We start from the raw sequence: 17,532 nt of genomic DNA on the forward strand, positions 1-17,532 counted from the left end.
GGAGGGAGCAACCCCCTATCCACATCGAAGGGACAGCAGTGGAGAAGGTGGAAAGTTCCTAGGCGTACACATCATAGACAAACTGAGATGGTCCACCCACACAGACAGTGTGGTGAAGAAGGCGCAACAGCGCCTCTTCAACCCCAGGAGTCTGAAGAAATTTGTCTTGTCACCCAAAACCCTGACAAACTTTTACAGATGCACAATCGATAGCATCCTGTCGGACTGTATCACGGCCTGGTACAGCAACTACACCTCCCTCAACTGCAAGGCTCTCCAGAGGGTGGTGCGGTCTGCACAACGCATCACCAGGGGTAAACTACCTGCCCTCCAGGACACCTACAGTACCTGATGTCACAGGAAGGACAAATAGATCATCAAGGACATCAACCACCCGAGCCACTGCCTGTTCACCCCACTATCATCCAGAAGGCGAGGTCAGTACAGGTGCATCAAAGCTGGGATACTGAAAAACAGCTTCTATCTCAAGGCCATAAGACTGTTAAACAGCAATCTCTAACTCAGAAAGGCTGCTGCCTACTTTGAGACCCAATCACTGGCCACTTTAATAATCATTAGTCACTTTATACAATGCCACTCTAAATAATGCCACTTTAATAACGTTTACATATCTTACATTACTCATAACACATGTATATACTGTATTTTATACCATCTATTGCACCTTGCCTATGCCGTTCGGCCATCGCTCATCCGTATATTTATATGTATGTATTCTCATTCACCCCTTTAGATTTGTGTGTATTAGGTTGTTGTTGGGGAATTGTTAGTTTACTTATTCGATATTACTGCACTGTCGGAACTAGAAGCACAAGCATTTCACTACACTCGTATATACATTTGCTAACCATGTGTATGTGACAAATAACATTTGATTTGATTTGAATTAGAAGTTCAAATGTCAATTAAATTTAAATGTCAATGGTGTACCAGCTAAACTGCAGTGGTCTGAAGGGATAGGTCCATTCTATTAAATATATTTCTATGATTGAAATGACATCAATGATCATGACACCCATAATCTATGATTTAAATTATATAAATCTCAACCGAAACTTTCTGAGCACTTTCACAATGGGCAAATATGTATGGAAGGTTTCGTTCAAATGAAAAGGGGTGCTGTCAAAAAGGGATTTAATTCAAATGGATGTACCCCACTGCTAACCATAATGCTTAACCCTAATCTAAAATGAAAACCAAAAAGCTAATTTGAGAATTTTTACAATATAGCCAATTTTGACATTGCAGCTGTCCCATCTAGTGGAAATAGCCCAGGTCTGCCTCCAGGATAAAATTCTTCCCAATAAATGTTAATAAATGCATCCCCAGGCATGCTCACACCTAGGGCTGCAAGACACTATTCTTCTCTGTGTGTGTGTGTGTGTGTGTGTGTGTGTGTGTGTGTGTGTGTGTGTGTGTGTGTGTGTGTGTGTGTGTGTGTGTGTGTGTGTGTGTGTGTGTGTGTGTGTGTGTGTGTGTGTGTGTGTGTGTGTGTGTGTGTGTGTGTGTGTGTGTGTGTGTGTGTGTGTGTGTGTGTGTGTGTTTGTTTATGTGGGAGAGTGAAAGTATGTATGTGTACACACAAAATGTGTATGCATGGTGAAGGGGTGTTATTGGAGGCTGTAGATGAAAGGGGACAGTTGTGCACCCCTCTCTCTATTCTGATCTCTCTCCATTCCAGGCTGAAGCCAATAGCAGGACCCCTGCCCTCTCTCCTTTCTCTCCTCTCTCTTCCCTCTCTGGCAGCAGTTCAGTGAGATGTTCTATTCACTTTCATCTCCAACAGGAAGGAAGTGATCCCCCAGAAAAGAGAATAAAAGAAACAGAGGAGAGGAATGGAACGGCCTAGTTTCCTGTCAGATAACGCAGTACTGGCAGGAGTCTCTGTGCTAAGACATTCTCAGCTGGAGTCCAGCAGAATTAATTGGGAACCTGTTCATCAGTTCAGCACGGTGTTGTGTGCAGGGTAACGGAGGCTTTTAAGTGTGTCCTCATCGTTCAACATTCCACCACGTTCTCCCGTTCCAAACAGAAACCATGTCTTCTATTTGTTCTCGAATGAGCCTCCCACACTAGAATACAGAGATTATCGCTACCATTGTGAAAGACTCTAAAGAAACCTGACCATGGATCTGAAGTGAAAGGCGTTTTCAGTCCATCCCTATCCCCAGCTGGTCCGTCTGTCTGTGGCTAGAAGCCTGTCGTTGTACAGGCCTGCTGTTTCCTGACTGGCTCCCAGGGACATTGGGGTTATCTCCAGTTCTGCATGGCTGTTTTATTTTGGCTGGGGAACACAGTGATAACGGAGGAACACATGCTCCTTCACCCTGCCAGGTCACTGTCATGGGAGTTTCTCAGGAAATGGCTCTATAAATCCAACCATGGTGCGTTGTAAAACCCAACTGGGAAAACGTTGTAACCGTAAGTTCCATCTGTTGTCTTATCAGCAGAAAAGTCTCCTGACCTCAATGGGACGACCTGGTTTAATAAAGGTACGATAGAAATATATCCTGTCTTCAACAAGAGGGAAGTCTGGTTTGATATGAGAGCCGTCGACTAGCAGAGAAAATTAAAACAAAGCAGCAACTAAGTACCTGCTGCAGAGGACATTTCCCGGACAGCACTCCTTTCTGTTCTGACTGTGTCTCTAACAAATGTCTGCACCACATATCCCTTATCCCTGTTCTGGGAACAGTCTGATTTTATGAAGATTCTAGTTCCTATAGCAACTCTCATATCCTCTGATGTGTGTTCCGACAGTCTAATAACTCAGTAGCACTGCTGTGTGTAGGCTACTATGTACACATACCTCTCATTAAAATGCATTGACTCTAACTATCTGGGGTTAACACTCTGTCACAAACCATAACATGAGACACACAGTGCATGCTGGGTATTGGGATTAACAGGAAGACAGCCCCGGAGCCGTGCGGAGTACAGTGGCAGTTCAGCTCGGGCAGAATGAACTGTGGAAATGTCATTATGTTCACTCCACTGGCTCAGTTTGGTAGAGACTAGACGAGAGTGTAGACAAACAAGACCATAGGGTTGGGGGGAAAATCGATACGGTAGAGTATCACAAAATTATTTGGACTATATTATATCGATTCTATGACTCCAAGAATCGATTCTCTAAAAAAAGGTAATTAACATTAGCTAGGACTAGTCGGCTGTACCTGCACCACAAGTATTTCTCCTCCTTTAGCTTGGCCACAATATTATTTTTTTAAACTGGTGAGCCAACATGTTTTCAGCACGTTTATTTCCATGACTGATCAGTACTCATTCTTATCATGGCTCCCTCTTGTCCCTCTATAGCAGACAGATAGTGTAGTGAGTAATTAGTTTGGACCAACGCAATATCGAATCGCAACACATATCGAATCGTTGTAAATCGCGATACATACAGAAACGCAATACATATCGTATCGGCATCTAAGTATCGTGATAATATCTCATGGTGAGGTACCTGGGAACACCCAGCTCTGGAAGAGAAAACCTCACCACATCAGAAGGGTTAATAACAGAGATATACTTTTATCTGGAGCACAGTAATAACAGAGAGAATCCAGGTGATGGAAACTATTAGACTATCGCCTCTACTGTATCCAAGAATGTTGACATCCAGTTCAGAGAGAGCATTTCAAAGTGATGCATGCTTATAATCATAGTCATCAAAAGAGAGGATATTCACACAAATCAGAGAAATGTTGTTATTGGCCGTGTCTGTGAGTGTGTGTGTGTGAGTGTGTGTGCGCCTCAGCTGCAGACTAACAAAGACCCATCTGACTGAGTTTCTCCACACAGGAACACAGACAGGCCCCTGGCACTGCAATCCAGCAACACAGAGACACACTGTTCCACAGACAGGACCAATCTCTCTTTCTCTGTGTGTGTGTGTGTGTGTGTCTGTGGCTGTTTGTGTGCGTTTGTGCGTGCGCATCTGTGTCAAGTAACCTTTCATTAATTGAGGTTTGAGAATGTAGAAATGCACAACTAGAGAAGCACTCCCTTCTACATACCCTGTTCCTCCTACAAAACTGTAATTTTCATAGAGGTTTAAAGACTAGCTAGTAGCGTAATCAGTCATTATTATGACATGTTATCCGTGTGTGTGTGTGTGTGTGTGTGTGTGTGTGTGTGTGTGTGTGTGTGTGTGTGTGTGTGTGTGTGTGTGTGTGTGTGTGTGTGTGTGTGTGTGTGTGTGTGTGTGTGTGTGTGTGTAGCAGGCCACGGTTTACATTACCACAAAGGATTGGCATGACACAACGTCTGCCAACATCTGCCAGCTCCTACACTAATTTAAAGACAATTGCCATTCTCTATCATTGCCAGCCCAAGACCTATGGGGAAACAACTTGTTTTTATTAGAGAGCCAACCCAGGCAGCCTAATGCACAAAGTATGTCATATTGGGTGCGTGACAACAGCAAGCAGCACATAGCAGCAATACCAAGCAGAAAGTAACTCAACAGAAACAGACAGAAACAATAGTCCTCACACCCAACCCTTCTGTTAAGGTCTAGACTCAATCTGTTGTCACTCTCAAGACACTTCTGTGGTTTATGGGGACCTTGTGAATCTATCACCTCAACTTTATAACGCACACGCACGTGAAAGCACGCACGCACGCACACACACACACAGAGTACTGCTTAAAACTGCTTGTGTCCTTACCGAGTAGCCCATCGTACTGCCTGGGTGAAATCCTGCGTGAAATGACTTGTGCAGTGGTCCTGCTGTAATAACAGATAAAGAGGGGTAGCAGGCAGCTGGATAAACACACTGACAGAACATAGCTCCCATGTGGGGGGTGGGGTCCTGTTATTGCTCAGACAATAGGCAACCTTAGTGGAGGGAGGGTGTGTGTGACAGTGTGTATGTGCATTTGAGAGAGAGGGGGAGAGAGACAAAGATCAACAGATTATAAGAGTGAGTTTATTTACTTAAGGCATGCTTGGCTGCAGCTTGAAGAGGATTCCTCAGCTGCAGAGGTACAGTTACAGTAGTTGAATCAGAGCTGATCCCATAGCAGAGACGGGCAGGAAGAACTATCCGGACTATCCTGTCTGTGTATGGCACGATAGCTTTTCTGTTCTGTATGTGGGTCAGTGTCTGGTTCAGGAGGAGTTGTTGCAGGACCAGATGAACCAAGCGGCCCATAGCCTGGTCCCAGATCTGCACCCTCTTTAGTGTTACAATGTCCATAGATCGACAAGACAGCTCAAACAGATCTGGGATCAGGCTAAGCGACCCATATGTTTGGTGCTGAAACAATAGCGTGCAATTAAAGGGAGATCTGGGAAATGTCAGAGCTGTCTGACACATACCATGAAGATTACCTTTCCCCTTCTTCTCCTCCTATTTTGATTCATACTCTGCCACTCAAAAAGCAGATTGACCAAGAACCTTCAAGGCCTTACTTAGTCACAGACGATAAATTCCCCCTCTGTCTCCCCTCTGTCCACCCAGATGATAAAGCACTGAAGTGCAACGGCCTCTTGTTGCTGTGAGAGCAAGAGAGAGAAATATCAACCAAGAGAGGCGGAACAGGGCAGATTCAGAGAGAGAAATATCAACAAAGAGAGGCAGAACAGGGCAGGTTCAGAGAGAGAAATATCAACAAAGAGAGGCAGAACAGGGCAGATTCAGAGAGAGAAATATCAACAAAGAGAGGCGGAACAGGGCAGATTCAGAGAGAGAAATATCAACAAAGAGAGGCAGAACATGGCAGATTCAGAGAGAGAAATATCAACAAAGAGAGGCAGAACATGGCAGATTCAGAGAGAGAAATATCAACAAAGAGGCAGAACAGGGCAGATTCAGAGAGAGAAATATCAACAAAGAGAGGCGGAACAGGGCAGATTCAGAGAGAGAAATATCAACAAAGAGAGGCAGAACAGGGCAGGTTCAGAGAGAGAAGCAACATAAGAGGTGGTGTTCAACAGGCTACACCGTAGAAACATGTTTTGCAACAGAAAACTAAAATATGTGTTCTGATTGGAAAAGTTCAGGTTGTACCTCCCAATTTCACAACATGTTCTCCCTACTGAACATGACCCAGGAGTAATTCTGGATAGGGTGAGAGACCTGGAGGCATCAGAGCGGAATGAGATTCACACTAGAGTCACAGGTTCCTAGTTGATGCCCTATAAGTCCCCAAGCTCTGTTGGTTATGTAATATAACTAACTGTAGTCCCAAGAAAAAGCTTGAGGCCCTACATGGCTTGAAGGTTCACACCTTACGAACTATGAAGACTTAGCCTAATAGAACCTTTACGTGCAGCTATGACAAGCACGAACCACCTAAAACACCGACTGTACGTTGGGGAGGAAGAGAAAGATGAAACACAGACACTGAAGCTAAACAACAGATACCGTAGCTACAGAGCATTCCATTGCTTTGTATTGGAGAGAGAACAACGAAAGGAGAGACAAAGACAAAAAGAAAGAGATACTTGTTCCATAGACTACCCAGACAATCTACCTAGAAGAACGATGACTTTGGCCTGAAGGGGACGGAAGAAGAACCTGGCACTATTTAAAAGAAGTTGAGTAATTGCATTAAAAAAAAACACTTCAGTCTTCCACGGAAACAAACAAGTGTCGCTAGGCGCCAGGCGTCGTCACTCTGTTGTGCCGGCCAACTTTCTGCTTGAAGGAGACACGCGGTGGGTTTGGACGAACGCCGAACACATGTTGAGTTACACCAAGACAGCTGTGACGTTCGCTAGCTAAGATCCCTTTTTCCTTTAGATCATAATGAATCACATTATATGGACAGATCCTAGATTATATGGACAGATCCTAGATCAGCGTTCCTATCTCTGAGATGCTTTGTAGACCCATATTACTCTCAGAGGGGTATGTAGTGACTGAGCATAGGAGCTTATAAAGAGTCATGAACTAGTGTTGTCATGATACCAGTATCGCCATGACGATACCAGATTTTCCTTGGCAAAAAAAGGAAATATTGTGTGCTATAGCTTGGAGAAGAAACAAATATGACTCTGGGTGACAACATAAAGCTGTTTGATTCCAACATGAGGACTGTTTTCCTCAGGAAATGTACTCCGCTTCATGTTTTGTTTCCTTTGCGTCCTTACTTCCTGGTATCGCGACATTGGTATCATAGAAACACTATAATCAACATTGCATAGCAGTACATAGCCCACCAAGTAGGCATGTTGCTTGTTATAGTAGTAGTTGTTTACAGTGACCAGAAGGATAAACTCTGTAATTCCAATGACCAGCATTAACAGAGGTCTCTAGAGAAACGCATGGAGAGAACACAAGCTCAAAATAAACACAACCACCTCAACTTAATCTGTTGTTACAGCAAGCACCAGGCACCGCCACCACCGCCCTATCAAAACTTACTTTCCACCCTGGGATTTCTGCACTATGGTCAAGACCAAGCGGAAAAGTCGGGAGTTGTTTTAGCACATTCTGAATTGAGTCACATGACTCAAAGCACTGGGCCACTCCCCACTAAACGAGAACCAGAAATAAGGGTGAAGACCGAGGATGTAGTTCTCCACTTAGAAGAAGTATGTGTAATGTCTCTCTCTCTCTTCAGATGTCTTAGCCACTGGGAAGCAGATATTAGGAGACCAGGAAGGACTGGGCAGAGAAAGAGAGATGGGGGGAGGGAGAGGAAAGAAAGATGGATAAAGACAAAAGGAGGGAGCAAGGCCAAGAAAACAAGAGGGATGGTTATTGGTTAGTTATGGCGACTCCACCCAAACACTTCCACTAGGCCTCAAATTGAACCCACCAGCACTCTGTGGTGTTGAAAGGAAACCAAAGTAGGCCATAATATATAGTAGCATTTCAGTAGTTCAGGGTCTGCTGAGCGCTCCAATACTCTCTCTGTCTGGCATATTCTGAATTCCAATGACTTTAGTTCGGCTTGAAAATGAAGGAAAGATTATTCAAAAACTCCAGTTTTGGGACATCTGTAGGGTTAAAGTTGATTTTGGGGGTCTTCTAAAGACCCCCACCATTGATGATGTTGTTATTCATTTGCTTACGTGCCATTGTACTCATGCTCACTGTGTAGCTGAATATTGAGGCCTCGGTCTGTGTCTAGCTCTCTGCCAAAACTCGCAGCCCCGCGTCAGTGAGAAAAGGGACTGAGGGTGATAGCGAGACGCAGAGAGACAGCATCTGTTTTTCTCTGAAACAAGGGCAGATGTGCATACCGCTGAGACAGGTTCTCAGAAACCTTGTGTTAAGAATAACTTGTTCTTTTAGCTGCACATGCAGGGTTTGACATAGGATAAGGTGTGATCTCAGGTATATAAGATGCTGTCTTTCTTTTGTTCGGGGCAGAACTCAGGAGAGACATCAGTTGTATGTCTGATGTTTGATCTTTGAATTCTGTCTACAGCTATAATTTTGATTAAAATTGTGCTGATTTATAAGTGCACATTTTGAGTGTTCCTTATTCGTTAAGTAAATAACGAAGGCCAGAAAAGTGGAACCAACACATCCACAGTAGTATCCCAGCCTATGTCCCGAACGGAAGGTATATTTCCTCTTGCCAGGCCGTCATTGTAAATAAGAATGTGTTCTTAATTGACTTGCCTGGTTAAATAAACGGTAAATCAAATAAAAGGTATAAAGTTATGTAGGCTACAGTGAGAGTAAATTTGAATTTAAAACTGGCAGGGTATATTCAGCTATACAAATCTTAAATATACAGTTACAGAATCATTTCCTCAAGCCATAATAGGAAAACCAGTGATATTGAAGATGTTTGAACCTAGACAGAAAGTGTGTGTGTGTGTGTGTGTGTGTGTGTGTGTGTGTGTGTGTGTGTGTGTGTGTGTGTGTGTGTGTGTGTGTGTGTGTGTGTGTGTGTGTGTGTTTCTATGCCGTGCAGGAGTAACGCCACCGGTACAGTCTGGTCCTGTGAAAGCGTTCAGTGGGATATGTCTTTGGGGAACAAAACGGTGCAATCCTCACGGCTGTAACTTGAGTGCCTGCTTCCTGATGACATCACCCACTACAAAACCGTGGATATTCCAGTGTCGCCTCACAAGGCAGAGAAATGTGTCTAGACCGCATTTGCAACCTCTGACTTAGCCAATGCTCTAGTTCAGGGGTTCTCAAACTGAGGTCCAGGGACCCCCTGTGGTCCGCAACGGGGCAGTGGAAAGAAAATATATATATAGTAGGGCTGTCCCTGAATAAAATAAATCTTGGATGGATGTAAAAACAGACTTTGTTTACTTGCTGTTTGAGGCGCAGAGTTTATATAGCCCTTATATATATTAGGGCTGACCCCATTTAGTCGTCTGGTCGATTGTTTGGTTGATAGGCTGTTGGTCGACCGAGAGTTGTGAGTTAAGACAATTCTAAATACTATCAGATCCCCAAATGGGCACATTTATAAGCCTAATTTTGTGCGCAGGCCAGGTAGCCTAGGCCTACTTCTATATGCGTAATCAGGTGCACGTCCTTACTCAATATTGACAGGAGTATTCCAAACAAAAGACAATGAATAAATTGACAACTCGTAAATGGAATGAAATTAACCCCCCAAACATTCTCACAAGTGTAGCCTAGGTTGTGTGCTCTGCAATCAACGTGTCCACTCCTACAATGACAACGGTAAGACAGTAATAATGATATATTAAATGCATTAACAGAAATTACCGTAACCAAACACACATTGTAGATGAGATATTATGGTATTCATTGTAAATGTACTACTGGTGATACTGGTGTGCCACCCCCGCTGCCTCCACAATGGATTAGTCCACTCAGACAGGTACGAATCAGACAGGTGTCTTGTGTGCCATATATTTTTTGTATATATTTGCCATCTGCTCGACTAAAAAAATCTTGGTCGACCAACAGGCTATCGACCAAACAATCGACCAGGCAACTAAATGGGGTCAGCCTTAAAATATATATAGATATTTGTATTTTTACCCATTTATTTTTTACTAAATTAAATATTGGTTTTATTATACCTACAGAACATGTTGGGTTAAAATTTGATCAATCTCTCTTTCTTTCCTATCCTGTGTTTCCTATATTTTTCCATCAATATGCAAATAGCCTTTGCACCTGTCTGTCTCACTCTGCACCAGTGATAGTCACTGCGAAGCTTGAGAGCTGCATGTGGCTTTCAGGAACTTAATTGGCGGCTCGCAAAAATATAATTTATTTAGTATGGGGCCCACGCTCAGCGGCTCATCATATTTGAGGGCCCTTCGTACACTACAGTAGCCGGCCCTGTTTGGGTCAGGGAGCTAGAGGTTGACGTAGCAGGTATGCATAGGCTGTTAAGAGCCTGGATACATCCTAGACATGTAGCGTTCAGACTGTATACCTCCATGTGTAACTACTCTGTCACACATCAAAGTTCTGGTGAACAAAACAAGTCCACAAACACCTGTTGGACCAACAGTTGTCAGACTTAAGTCTCAGTCTCAAGGTAGTTTATACAGTAGAAAACAAAGACTCCAGGCTACTAAAATAACCTTCCATGCTCCCCTCCAAAGGAAAAAAACACCTGGAACGAGATACAGACAGTATCTGGCTTAACGTACAATGAGGACATGGTCTGGGCCTGGCTATGGGAAACAAGGAACAACTACCATAGTAACAAAATCAAGCCATGGTCAAAACCTGTTGTCCATTTGTAAAAAAAAATCCTGTCTGCTGATTCATATCCTCGTAACCCACCGGCCGCCAAAATCTCTCTCCCTTGAACATTAACCAGGAAAAAGATCCAAAAATGATTATTGACAAACACCTGGTAACAATTGCTGGCCAATGGGGTTGCAGGGGATGCAGTCGATTGTGGTATGTTTTCTGTATGTTCAGCTCTAGACAGGTCTGTGCCAATGTGTCCTCCAATGTTTTCCATGCGCTATTCTTGGATGGAAAGACGGAAAGTTGAATGGACAGCTATGGGAAGAAAGCCCACTATCGCTTCACAGAGTAGCAAGGGGAGAGAGATAGATAGAAAGAGAGAGAGAGAGAGAGAGAGAGAGAGAGAGAGAGAGAGAGAGAGAGAGAGAGAGAGAGAGAGAGAGAGAGAGAGAGAGAGAGAGAGAGAGAGAGAGAGAGAGAGAGAGAGAGCACACTGCCTCCATACTTTTACTTGAGGATATGATAGTGATATATGATGATATGTTTGTATAGGGGCAAGTACTGCATATCTGAACACATCAAACTGAACCAGGTCAGGTCAAACGCGGTCAGAGTAGCTACACCTCTGAACATGACCGTAGCAGACTAATACATGGTCTGAAATCCCCTTTTGATGTCTGTTCCAGACATATTCCTGCTTCTTTTGAACTTGTTCCAAATCTCTTGGACAAACAAGTAGCATACCCCTGAATGACTAAAGTTGGCTAAGTGTACTGTACTCAGAAGTGGAGTTAAGTCTATAGATAAGACCTCGTCAAATACAGCACATTGGACAGAAGGAATTCCTATTTGTGCCAGGAGAAATTGGCGCAAGTGTTATTACTCTTAGACTGGAAAAGCATTAGACTAAGACTACTGCTTGATGTGTACAAATGAATTAATATGAATTATTCTTCACTTTGGACTTTCCAAGTATGTCTGACTTGATACTACAGGCCCCCCATAAAAACCCACATCCAGACTTGCATATCACTGAGTGGAAAGGGTTTGTCTATATGGACATTACTTTGTCAGCTATGAGTTACACCCTCATCATTTTAACACTATTTAAAGTGGCAATCAGCTGTTGAAATAATAACAAAGGTGATCCATGCCCCTGTTTTGGTAAAAAGCTGAGGGATGGGGCTGGAGAAATGCAATCACTCCCAAATGTATAGACAGAGCTATGGATGCAAGGACTGACCATTCAGGATGTAAACATTATACTTTTAACCATGTTTTTAGGCTGTATCGTTTTTGTTTACTTTTACTTTGTTTACAAACATTGGAGTAAAACAAGCGTATATTTTGGGTTCTGATGTGGTATGACAGCTCATGAGGCATTTACAAGTTCTATTCTTCAAGTATCAATGGGTACATATCAGAAATTGAAGTCCAAAATTGGATGTAGCAACAGCTGATTTCCCCTTTAACGTGCATTCTTTTGTTAGACTTTATTCAACCAGAAAGACCAAGTCTCCGATAAACTATATATTTTTAAGTAAACTAAAACCTGTATTTATGACAATAACAAAATAATAAGTAATCATTCTTTTACAGTTCATATCTCAATTGGTCATAACGACAATATTGTTAAAACTGCATTAGTAAGAAACCAATGTTTGTAAGCACTTATGGATAAAGAAGGCGTAAAGTTCTTACCTAAAGACAAAGTCCAGTCTTCTTGTGGCAGAAACCACACAATTCCAAGTGGTTAATGCGTGGTGCAACGCGAACTCATAAAGTTTTACTTTTGTTTCTTATAGTTTTGCATCATATTGTATAGTTTCATTCTTTTGAAGTTTCATTCTTGCCAAAACGTCTCCATTGCACAACTCCAGTTCAGTTCTGTACGCCTCGCTCAGGCTCAACCCTCTCCCGGCAAAACACAGCAGAGCGAGTGCAAGGCTCGAGCGAGTGCTAACCTCTAGATCACATGACCAGTTCTGGACCGTCCTCATGCGCTGATGGGGATGTTGGACGACTATTTCTCAGACCGACTTTTTATTCTTCATGTACTGCAGGCCTATAAACATACACTTATTCAACAGTTGTTTCGACTCATTTTTCAATATAGTGGGAGATTAGATCTGCAGGACATTGGTGTAAAATGCTGAAACAAACAAAGACTTTCAATCAAAAGTAGCCTACTGTGCCGAATACATGACAATCAGTACAATTTATAACTCATCTAACCTATGTCCATAAACCTTATTCAACCTTTGTCCACGTCAATTCCTTCCTTTGGTGTTCTCATCCTGCTGATTTTCCAATGAACACTTGTCAGGTGTAAAAGAGGTCGTCTGACCTCAATGGGTCTTTCCTGGATAAATAAAGCTTAAATAAAAAAATACATAATCACAATAATAACAATGTAGAAACTATTGTACTGTATGTAAATCTGTTTATTGCAAGAAAGCCCCTGGGAGCCAAATACGACCGAATCCCTCCTAAACACAGAGTACTAAGAGAGGCTACGTTAACCAGAGGCCCTCAGGAAAGAAAATGAGGATTTACAAACAATTCCAAAGACATGACTGTAAAATGACATTGGTTCTTGTTGAAACCAATTAGGGAAGTAGGCCTACATTCTAAATACTGTATTTTTTTTCAAATAAATATGCTCGTCATAAGTTATTTAACCATGGTTTATAATAGCCTATAGTCCCTTTTGGTATGAACAGTATAATAACAGAATCAAAACAGAGCCTTTTGATCATGAAATACCTTAATTCAAATGTACACAGGAAAATAATCAGACTTATTATGAAGAGACATGCAGACTAACACAAAATTCCTCTTCCATTCACTTAAAAGTACCCAAACTGTTTTCTATGTGCCAAAATCAACAATCTTATTGTTTTACTGGCCCTAATTGAAAATGTACAAATACTTACACAACACACTGAGTCTGAGGACCATTCGTGTGGCTACAAAGCATCACAAAGATAGCGGACTGGCCCTTTAATCTGGTAACCATGGTAATCCTTTAAAAGTAAGTCATAGTAGACATTGCCGTTAGCACATCTCCACTTTTGGTTTGAACACATGCTGTGGATACATAGCACTGATACAAAGTGGCAATACTGTTGTTGACAAAATATGTTACTGCTTTGGCTCCAATACATTAACACATCCACACTTGTTGTTGGTTTGAGGCCTTAACTGAATACCTGAACCTGTATTCATAAAATGTTTCAGTTTGGGTTCTGATCTAGGATCAGGTGGGTCTGTTAGCTCATAATGAATAAGATTATTTGGACAGCTGGAACCTGATCCTAGATTAGCACATCTACTCTGAGACTCTGTGAATACGGGGCCTGGGATATTACAAGAGTTTAAGAAGCACTGTTTTGAGAATACATGTGTTGTGCGAGTGCGAAAGTTTTGCTTGCTAGAAACTGTAGAAACTGACACCGAGATATCAAATCTAATTCAATGGCTCCCAAATGAAACTTACTTGAACGCCCTCTGGTGGCTAAACCAGTCTAGTTAATGTGCCATGTACTGCATCTGCCAAACTGTTCATTTTTACAATATTCAAATGATGCAATATATACTATATCTGAAATAAGAGCTATACAAAACTTATAAATGATAAAGTTCTATATTCTTAAATATAAACAACATAGCCAGATGTCCAGTATTTTGATTATATAATTGGTACACTGAATCTCAATAACATAGAAAGGAGAACATAAAGCATTCCACTTACAACTGGATCCACATTCTTTTCTGATACCGATAGAGCAGACACGATCTGTGAATAAATTAATCCATAAATAAATAAATCATGATTATGTCTGCTCATTAACAAGATTTCCATGGTCCTCCCCCACCTCCACCCACAGACACAGACAAAAGCATACTTGCACGCATGCGTGGTGCAGACACAAACACACACACACACACACACACACTTCAATCCATCTTTAACTCGACAGTGTACTTTCTTACATCACCTACTATTCTAAAAATACTTATTTTCCTTAAGTAGAAATGTTGTACTCATCTGGGTAGAACATATTCTACTATTGCGTAGAAGATATTCTGCTATTGTACAAGATTCTATAGCCTAAAAGGGTCCTAAAGTTCAGTAGTTACAGTTGCATACAACTAGATGCTGTACAACAGAAACATATTATATAACGTATTATATAACGTATCTCTGTTCAATAAAGTGACGGTGCTGGATTTCAACTCCAGGGATATCCCTTATTTACAATAATTTTGGGAAATATTAGGAAACATATACAGTACCAGTCAAAGGTTTGGACACAACTTCTCATTCAAGGGTTTTTCTTTATTTTCGTTATTTTCTACATTGTAGAATAATAGTGAAGATATCAAAACAATCAAATAACACATATGGAATCATGTAGCAACCAAAATATATTTTAGATTATTCAAAGTAGCCACCCTTTGCCTTGATGACGACTTTGCACACGCTTGGCATTCTCTCAACCAGCTTCATGAGGATTGATTTTCCAACAGTCTTGAAGGAGTTCCCACATATGCTGAGCACTTGTTGGCTGCTTTTCCTTCACTCTGCGGTCCAACTCATCCCAAACCATCTCAATTGGTTTGAGGTCGGGTGATTGTGGAGTCCAGGTCATCTGATGCAGCACTCCATCACACTCCTTCTTGGTCAAATAGCCCTTACACAGCCTGGAGGTGGGTTTTCGGTCATTGTCCTGTTGAAAAACAAATTATAGTCCCACTAAGCGTAAACCAGATGGGATGGCGTATCGCAGCAGGATGTTGTGGTAGCCAAGCTGGTTAAGTGTGCCTTGAATTCTAAATAAATCACAGACAGTGTCACCAGCAAAGCACCCCCACACCTCCTCCTCCATGCTTCAGGGTGGGAACCACACATGCAGAGATCATCCGTTCACCTATTCTGCGTCTCACAAAGACACGGCGGTTTGAACCAAAAATCTAAAATTTGGACTCATCAGACCAAAGGACAGATTTCTACCGGTCTGATGTAAATTGCTTGTGTTTCTTGGCCCAAGCAAGTCTCTTCTTCTTATTGGTGTCCTTAGTTAGTGGTTTCTTTGCAGCAATTCGACCATGAAGGCCTGATTCATGCAGTCTTCTCTGAACAGTTGATGTTGAGACGTATCTGTTACTTGAACTCTGTGAAGAATTTATTTGGGCTGCAATTTCTGAGGCTGGTAACTCCAATGAACTTATCCTCTGCAGCAGAGGAAACTCTGGGTCTTCCTTTCCTGTTGCGGGCCTCATGAGAGCCAGTTTCATCATAGCGCTTGACGGAAGTTGCGACTGCACTTGAAGAAACTTTCAAAGTTCTTGACATTTTCCGGATTGACTGACCTTTATGTCTTAAAGTAATGATGGAATGTTGTTTCTCTTTGCTTATTTGAGCTGTTCTTGCCATAATATGGACTTGGTATTTTACCAAATAAGGCTATCTTCTGTATACCACTCCTACCTTGTCACAACACAATTGATTGGCTCAAACGCATTAGGAAGGAAAGAAATTCCACAAATGAACTTTTAACAAGGCACACCTGTTAATTGTAATGCATTCCAGCTGACTACTTCATGAAGCTGGTTGAGAGAATTCCAAGACTGTGCAAAGCTGTCATTAAGGCAAAGGGTGGCTATTTGAAGTATCTCAAATATATTTTGATTTGTTTAACACTTTTTTTGGTTACTACATGATTCCACATGTGCTTTTTCATAGTTTTGATGTCTTCACTATTATTCTACAATGTATAAAACAGTAAAAATAAAGAAAAACCCTGGAACGAGGAGCTGTGTCCAAACTTTTGACTGGTACTCTATATCCCACATATATTTGGAGAGAAAATAACTCAAAAGAAACTGTACTGTACATAAATATTTCTTACTGCAGCACAAAACTAAAGGAATAGACTCGCGATTAGCATGCCATGCTATCTTACACGTTGCGAGAAGAAATGGCTGGCATGAGAGCATCACTGTTTGGTCAAGTCACTACAGTGCACTCAGCTTAAACAAAAATATCCTCCTCCTCTTCTTTGATTCTTGCCGCTTCACCGAACGGTTGAAGAACCGGACCAGTCTAAGTGAGAGCGATATGTCAATAAACTTCTCCATGTCAATATTCTCTTCAAATATTTACAGCCAGCACAAATGGAATCCTGTCGCACATCCATCTTAACTTAAAACACCTTAAACAATATGTATAATATTTAAATCCAAACATGTACAAAGAGTAAGAAAATAACACAATCCTATTGGCTATCAATCCCCGTTAGCCAATCATTTTCTCTCAGTCAGTTAGCAGCTTATACATCGACGTCGATGATAATACAGTTTAGTTTATCCAAACCAATGTCTTCAGTTTACCTGGCAACAGAAAGCTAACAGGAAGCAGTCACTACTACTTCCTGTTCGGTTGACCTTTGACCATGTTCCAATGGGACTTTCTCTTACGACTTCTCTTCTCCAGCCAAAACCAGACCAACACAAAATCTCTGTTCATCTTTCGCTTGTATTGCACCAAAGATAAATTAAACAACTATTATTTCAAGATAAAAATCCACACGAGGGTGGGGCGAGCGGACAGGGAGCAAAGACCTGTGGCAAAGACATCCTCCGGGAGCGAAAGCAGGAGGAAGAGGAGGAGGAAGAGTACGAGGATCAGAGGATCTCGCGGCACATGGGCAGGTTGACGAAGATGAAGACGTTGAACTCGATGAGGACGGAGAAACAGACGAAGACTGCGTACATGAGGAGACAGGTCAGACCCAGTCGACGGTCCAGAGTCCATTTGTTTAAGTGGACGCCCAGCACCTGAGGACAGAGGAAGAGTTTGAGATTTTGAGTTAACATAGTACACTACATTTCTGTG

General features: G+C 42.0%; 2 protein-coding genes across 4 annotated transcripts in view; both read right to left on the minus strand.

The window, feature by feature from the left end:
* The window catches only part of LOC129836088 (ras and Rab interactor 2-like), a 46,979-nt gene extending 34,423 nt beyond the window's left edge, over positions 1-12,556 (minus strand). For 2 of the 3 annotated variants that reach the window (XM_055901869.1, XM_055901887.1), the window contains exon 1: positions 12,333-12,556. The gene's annotated coding sequence lies outside the window, so the exon portion shown is untranslated. Of the gene's footprint in view, positions 1-4,697; positions 4,760-12,332 lie in introns of all 3 variants that reach the window. The other variant, XM_055901878.1, reaches the window with a different exon arrangement.
* A 498-nt stretch (positions 12,557-13,054) lies between these two features.
* Positions 13,055-17,532, minus strand: part of LOC129836101 (sodium/potassium/calcium exchanger 3-like) — a 66,524-nt gene continuing 62,046 nt past the window's right edge. The window contains exon 17 of the mRNA XM_055901901.1: positions 13,055-17,474. Within this exon, the coding sequence (XP_055757876.1) occupies positions 17,322-17,474 (153 nt within the window). The 3' untranslated portion in view covers positions 13,055-17,321. The remainder of the gene's footprint in view (positions 17,475-17,532) is intronic.

The sequence above is a fragment of the Salvelinus fontinalis genome, chromosome 3 (genome assembly GCF_029448725.1).
Source record: "Salvelinus fontinalis isolate EN_2023a chromosome 3, ASM2944872v1, whole genome shotgun sequence".
In the NCBI taxonomy this organism is placed as follows: domain Eukaryota; kingdom Metazoa; phylum Chordata; class Actinopteri; order Salmoniformes; family Salmonidae; genus Salvelinus; species Salvelinus fontinalis.